This window comes from Arachis duranensis, chromosome 2 (genome assembly GCF_000817695.3).
Source record: "Arachis duranensis cultivar V14167 chromosome 2, aradu.V14167.gnm2.J7QH, whole genome shotgun sequence".
NCBI classification, from domain to species: Eukaryota; Viridiplantae; Streptophyta; class Magnoliopsida; order Fabales; family Fabaceae; genus Arachis; species Arachis duranensis.
This window is the reverse complement of record NC_029773.3, coordinates 5,043,913-5,051,809: the sequence shown is the minus strand read 5'-3', so window position 1 is coordinate 5,051,809 and position 7,897 is coordinate 5,043,913. Positions and strand designations below refer to the sequence as shown.

General features: G+C 33.3%; 1 protein-coding gene and 1 pseudogene across 1 annotated transcript; both read right to left on the bottom strand.

Annotated features, from left to right (window-relative positions):
• Positions 1-754: 754 nt before the first annotated feature.
• Positions 755-1,389, bottom strand: LOC127744879 (uncharacterized; annotated as a pseudogene).
• Positions 1,390-6,037: 4,648 nt separating this feature from the next.
• On the bottom strand, positions 6,038-7,679 carry LOC107473080 (uncharacterized). The gene is made up of 3 exons (XM_016092610.1): positions 6,819-7,679; positions 6,483-6,629; positions 6,038-6,268 (listed from the first exon to the last, which is right to left on the bottom strand). Exons 1-3 carry the CDS (start codon positions 7,677-7,679, stop codon positions 6,038-6,040), a joined length of 1,239 nt encoding a protein of 412 aa, XP_015948096.1.
• Between the last annotated feature and the right edge of the window lie 218 nt (positions 7,680-7,897).

Genomic DNA, 7,897 nt, shown 5'->3' with positions numbered 1-7,897 from the left:
ATACCTCAAAACATATTTTAATTAAAATCAAAACCAAATAACGAACACAAAATTATAATAACAAATCAGAACCAAAATAACGAATACAAAATTATAATAACAAATTAGAATTAAAATTATAATAACAAATCAGACCTTATTTCTATTTTAAACAAAAAAGGGAAGTTTAGCAGCATTACCTGAAGAAGAGCGCCAGCACCGAGAAGAAGGGTGCGGCAGAAGCGGCGACAGCAACAGCGGCAAAGACAATGGCAGCAGCAGTGGCAGAATCCGACATCAGCAACAATGACGGTAAAAATGACGAACAACGTCAAAGAAGGAGGGGCTGTCGGCATCAGAGGGGGCTTCCGGAAAGGAGAGGGCTGTCGGAGAGATGAGAGGGGTAGAGAGAAAGTGGGAGGCAAGAGGGTTAGAGAGAGAGAGAGAAATTCAAATGAGGGAGAAGAAGGTTTGCGGTTCGAATTTTGAGTATAATTACCGTCTGATAAATCCGAGATAACATATTGCGGGTTACTAAAACACATCATTCTACTAAGTGGGTTTACTGTCGGATTTTTCTACCAGTAAATCCGACCCTAAATGTCGCGCCTTTTTTTTTTCTCCAATTATTATCGGTGAATTTACCATCGAAAATAGAATCCATTGTTAATATTTTGACATGACGACTTTGACGCCTAAATTAGCTACTAGTAAATTTGCCGGTAAAGATGCCGTTATTCTGCAACGCTAAATTCAACGGTAAATATGATGGTATTCAACACAAAATTCCTCCTTTGTAATCACTAGACATTAGGTTTCCATCAATGCTTGTTGCATTTCTCAAATCTTTACTTTTGACGTTGTAAAGGTTATGTTTGCATTGGAAGCAATCTTTCTTGTCTTTTGCACCACGTATGGTAATGACTAAAATATTAATGAACAAAAATCTCTTCATCATACTCTTTTGGAACATCTTCAGGATGCATACCTACTTCCACTTTAAATGGATCTGGTAGTTCTGTGCTAGTTCTTTGTGCGTCAACTCCAAGTCCCTAAGAAAATGAATTAACATAAGCCTGATATACACCATCATTTCTCTTAAAATTCTTACCATACAAGTTGACTTTTATTAGCATATTGTGACATGTAGATATTTTCAAAATATCTTAAAACAAAATAATGATGCAAGTAAACCTCATACAGTGGCATAAAGTTTCTGTGTTAATAAACTAATTGGGCTTGTAAATTCTTGATTCTAATGTGGCCTCTTAGAAATTTAACATCGTAAAAAGACCTTTTGCTAATCTTTCCTGGTTTCAGTACGATCTTTTTAGTATAAAAAGTATCTGTCTTGATATGATTTGGACTCCCAAGTTCTACTGAGAATGTCATGCTTGATTGTATTACTAAAATTGTAGATCATAAATATTAGCTTTTAATTACTTTGTTTATGGTATCTTAACATGTCTCTTTTTTTGATAATCAATGGAGTTACAATTTAGAAAACAAAGTTATACAGAAACTAGAGGTGGCAAATGGACTGAAATCGGCTGGGCCGGCACGCGTAACTCACCAGAAAAGGCGGGCCAGAGACCGCCATAATAAAAAAGTCCGCTTAACCTGTACTGCCTAATTTGTGGGCTTTGGCGAGTTTCGGCGGGGCAGAACAGGCTTACCCGTCAGGCCCATCACGTTTTTATTTAGGTTTCTACAAGAGGATGAAGATGATAATTGAATTTAAAATGTTCTTTTTTATTTAAGTTATAATTTCAATTTTATTCTATATTTGATTGATTAGAGACTTGTAGATATTTAATTATATATTTTGGATAATGTTCGTTTTATTATTTTGTTTTAAAAGATTTGGTTGATGATTATGTTTATTAGATATTTAGAATCATAAATATTTAAATATTTGTGAATTTAGAAATTATAATTTTTTTATGTCTTTAGAAATTATAAATTTATTGAAATGGTTGTGAAATTAGAATTTCAGGACCACCTCATTAAACTGGATAGGGGCTTTTGGTAAGGCAGAATAGGTTAGCCCATTTGCCACCCCAAACAAAAACTATTTTAGGAAAAGATAACCCGTAGCTAACATCAGTAAAGAATCAAAAGAGAAATCATACTAGGAAGTGAATCATAAACAAATAATAAGGAATTTAAAAAATATTCCCTTCCTTGAGCACACGAATAAAGCATGTAGTTGCCTCTTTTTCTTAATTGAATTTTAAAAATAGTTTTATGTATCTTACTCAATATAATCATTTGATGTAAATGTAGGCTAAAACAATTTTCTATCGGATTTATTATTCACTTATATGTATTTAATTTGAATATTGGTGAATAAAAATTACATTTATCTAGTTATTTGTATGGTCATATTTGGGGTGTAACACCCTACCACACAAAACCTTATGCTGCAGTTGTAAGTCAAAGATAGTGAGATATTACGACCTCTAAAAACAAAGTACATATATATAAATTGAAGAAATATAATATAGCTAGGAGCATGTGAAGAAAGATGACAGAATAATAATTGCATCGCACTCGAAACACCAACGATATACAAAATGACAGAAATATATATAAGATTCAAAAGAAAATACATAACAATTACTAGTCACAACTTGCAAAGACAAGACCAGCTAGAAAGTATAATACAAACTAAAAGTAAACAAAATACAACCTGTTTTCTCCATAAATCAACCTCTAAGAGGGATATACATATACATATACAAAAGTGGAGAAATAACAACATCTAATGCAATAATGAAAACCCAAAAGGCAGTCTTCGTTTCCGAGAGAAAACCAACACGCTCAAGGAGGTGCACCACGTCCTGCATCTGAAAACAAAATTCAACAACGGATGAGAACCCGAAGGTTCTCAGTAGGGTAATAATTCCAAATAGAGATAATATAAAAAGGCATGACAATCTTAATTCTTAAACTCCAATCATTCAAGGTTCAAGCCTAGTGTCCTTTCTAATCCAAATAGGGTAAACAGACTAAGTCTTAGCCCTTGGTAACTGTGTCTAATCTCGATTCTTTCTAACACTAAACTATTAACTCTCTCAATATCACTATTATTCATTTCAGTATTAAACCCTTCCAGTTTTATAGTCTCTAACAATTATTATTAATGGCATTCAGTCTCAACATAAGTTATCAGTTTTACTAGTACTCTCAATTTCTCAACCCAAAGTAAGTGGGGCAAACCACGACCTTTACATCTACCCAGGAAGTTTCAATCTCGACTAATACTCAATTCCATCATCCAATCATTCAATTTTTATTATCTCATAGAAAACAGCCCTCAGCGTCACCATCGCTAGCATAAGGGACCTCTCAATTGTTCAAATACATATAAAGCAATATAAAAAATACACAAGTAGAGATAATAGATAAAGAAATTAGATCAAATAGCATATAAATACAATTAATCAAATAAGGCAATCCAGATACAAGATGCACACCCAATCAAGTCACACAAATGTAAATGATGCATGCTTGTCCTATTGACCATGAGCTCACTTGTCAATTATAATGCCAAATTTGACACATATCCGATAGCTAACTCGGATATGGAACACCACAACACAGAGCAGGTATTACTCATCTACCCATGCCGGTGTTTTCACCACAATCCGGATAGGAATTACTTATCCACCCAGGTAGGTGCCTCAAACCATAACCCAGATTGGAATTACTCATCTACCCTCAAACCATAACTCGGATAGGAATTACTCATTTATCTTTAAACTATAACTCGGATAGAAATTGCTCATCTACCCAAGGACTTCTCCACAATCTGGAGTAGGTATTACTCGTCTACTCAAACATGTGCTTCTCCACCACAACTCGAAGTAGGCATTACTCATCCACCCAGGCGGGTGTCATACCAATTCACGCAAGCGAGATATCACTCATACCTTGCCATATCCAGCCAATTCGGCCATATTTAGTCATTATCAGTGTATTTTAGTAATTTCTTACTTCATTAAACTCATTAACCTCATCTCTTTATCAATTTATAAAACAATCGACTCATTAATCTCAATTTTTTTTATCAAGAAATCAATTATGTTTTCTCGTGAGCAGGATAACACCACAGTCTTCACTGTGGGCAGGGCGAAGCCACCATCTCTACTTAACCCAGAGCAAGTGAGACAAGCTCAATCCTTGCATCTTACCCAAGCAGGTATTCATTAATCAGTAATTGATTTCTAAGTAGAATAACCATAATCACAATCTAAACTCACGTCAGTCATGACCACAGTCTCAATCAGTATCATGATTCATCATAAACCCAAAACTCTACTTTGTTATTAAGATAGTTTAACCTCAATTCGTTATTAATCCCTCAAGCCTGGGTTTATTAATCCCCAGTCTTTTATCAATTGCTCACTCTCATTAACACGTGAGCGGGATGACACCACCGTCCTCATCGCGGGTAGGACCAACCACCATCTCTGTAACGATTCATCCGGTTTAACCAATCGTTATTTGGAAATATTTTAATTCAATCCATTTCATACACTCATACTCATTTTAGAGCCCAAAAACTAGGTATCAGACCTTAATTAGGGGTACAAAAGCTTACAAGCTTGTTGAAAAAACCAAACAATTGAAAACAGAGTTTAAGTGTGAAAACAGGGCTTGTGCGTACGCACGCACCCGAAGTAATTCCCAGCTTGTGCGTGCGCACAGTATCGTGCGTACGCACAGTATCGTGCGTACGCACAACTTGTAATACTCCCTTGTCATGCGTACGCACGAATACTTCCTTTGCCTTCATTCCGTGCATGCGCACCATATGGTGTGTGGGCACGCATATAAGAAATTATAGTTTTCTGCATAATCTCATAATTCAATTTTTTATATCGATTTTCAATCGTTCATATCTTTCTCTATAAAATTTGATTTTCTATCATTCTTAAATCATTTTAAAGATCTTTTAACTAACTTTGATTTAAGAAAAATTTCGAACGAATCCAAACTCCTAGCGCCAAGTGAGAGTGCACCGAAGTTGGTCAAATTTAGTTTTCACCAATTTTATCAATTTGCCAACTTTTACCAAAATTCCATTCAATCTAATTTCAAACCATTCCACACTTATTTAAACCAAACCACTCCAATATAATGCATCCGAATTCCCAAGTTTACCTCAACAAATCAAACTATCAAGCCATTCATATAATCAATTCCTCATTAATTCAACAATAATCCATTTATAGTACATTCATCACTTACCGTGACTTACCATTCATTTGAATTTATTATTTTATTAATTTTGTATACTTTATTTACAACATCATTTTCCACCATTTTAGAACAATACTAATCATTGGATATTGCTACCGATTTGCCAGGTTGCTGTGCTGCCGTACCTCCACCACCTATTCACCTCTCGAAATTCTTCTCTTTTATATTAATTTCTAAAAGATGAATATGACTTCTGTATTTTTGACACACCAAATTATTTCAGCTACAATAAAATCCTCTAGACAAATAAAGGATAAAATAAATTCTCATTTTGCATACATTTCAAAGAAAGAATTTTGTTTAAAAATCAAATCAGTTTCAATTTTATTATATTCCATATACTCTCACTCATTTTTGGGACATTTTTCCAATGTTTTGATGATGTTTTCAAAGTTTGAAAAATAATTAACTTTGATCCAAATGTTTTCGAAGAGTTATAATTTTATCTCTGTCTTAAAGTCATTACGATCAATAAATAATCAACATTTTATTTTTAACTTTTTTCTGACCTTTTTATGCATACCCCTTCTTCCAACCACCACGGGTAATGACGGGATTGCAGTTATGGCCTCATATTGAAAAACAATAAACACTTTTTTGTAACAACATACTCCTTGATCATACTTTTTAATATCTTATTGAATAAAAATTACATATGTACAATAACTACGTCAATGTGTTTTATTGCGATAATTTTTTATGACAAACAAGCTACTTAGATTTTTTTTGCTTTTTTATTAAATTATAAAACATAAAGAGGATAAACTAACATTAGTAGTGCTCAATAATTTTACAAAGATTTTGGTAAGTCTTCTGCCAAATAGACATAGAAATGCCCCATAAGTCCAGTGGTATATTTGTTTTCATGTATAAATTCTGCAGTTAAATTTTCACCATCTTTAATCTTCATAGAGCCCGGTTTTGGATAGCAACCAGACGCTCCAACAGCATAACCTTCTTCATTGCCTGCCTCTTTTCCTGTTCCATATATTGGCTTAATTTCACATAATCTTCTTCCATCCTGAATTAAAAATAAAAAGGCATATACGTCTTAATGGTGACTGTATTTTGAAAATTTAACTTCCTACAATGATGATGATGATGATGAATCAGAAAATAATCTTATTGTTTTTAAGAAATAAATTTAGGTACATAGTTAAATAAATGTAACTTTTACGATTAGTAATTAATGGTAAATACTATGCATGAGAATTATGGTAAATATTGAACGTTACCTCTCCATATAAAGTTGCATTAACAATTCCTGAATGTACATGAGCAGTAATATAGATGAGACTACCACCTTTTGTCATTGGAATATTTGTTTTCTTAATATGGTAGTGTCCTTCATCAATCTTTTCTGGATTTATAGAATACTCTACCTACAGTAAATTAATTTTTTGTTTAGATATTTATTAGATAAGTAGATAAATGAACCAATTATTAATACTCATTTTATTTCAAAATAAATATTGCTTGACTAATCGAATACATATCATAATATATCGCTATAGGAAATATATGAAGTGTAAGTCTTAGCATTTAGTTAAAACAAAATAATTGTCACTTACCGCGCAATGATGAATTGGTTCGGATCCATTATATGTGACTTGATCAGTAACATCAAGAATATAAAACTTAAGAGGCACTTGCTGTTGATCCCATTCAACCCATGATATTGTATATTTAATAGCAACTTCTCTCTTTTGTTTTTCATTGTATCCCTGTTGTAATTTGCATTGAGACTTCTTCTCGCAACAAAAAATTCCTCCTTTGTAATCACTAGGCAATGGTGTTCCATCAATGCCTGTTGTGTTTGTCAAATCTTTACTTTTGACGTCTAAAAGGTCACATCTGCATTGGGAGCAACCTTTCTTGTCTTCTAAACCACGTGTGTCAATGACCAAAATATTGATTAACCATTTCTCTTCATCATATTCCTTCGGAACATCCTCAGGATGCGTACCTACTTCTACTCTAAATGGATCTGGTAGTTCTGTACTAGTTCTTCGTGCGTCAACTCCAAGACCCCAAGAAATTGAATTAACGAAAGTTTGACATGCACCATCGTTTCTCTTAAAATACTTACCGTAATTAGGTTGACTTTTATTAGCATGTTGTGAAATGGTGATATTTTCAAAATATCTTAAAACAAAATAATGGTGCAGGTAAGCCTCATACAGTGGTATAGAGTTTCCATGTTCATCAACTAGTTCGGCTTGTAAATTCTTGATTCCAACGTGGCCTCTTGGAAACTCAACATCAAAAAAAGTTTGTCTGCTAACCTTTCCTGGTTCCAGTACGAACGTTTTGGTATAAAAAGTAGTTGTCTTGATATGATTTGGACTTCCAAGTTCTCGTGAGAATGTGATGCTCGATTGTATTACTATAATTGACAATGATAATATCACCACTTCGCAAATAAACTTCATGTTGACCTATAAATGATTATGCTTATATGATTAGTAGTGAACAATAATGTTTGTAATGCAATTTGTATATATATGTTTAACATATTCATAGAAACTACGTAAACACATATAGCTTTGAGGAACTCAAATTTAACATTCAAGAAATAAAATATGAATTCAAGAAAAAAACGAAAAAAAAATATAACATGATAGCAAGAGAAAAGGAAACTACCATATTA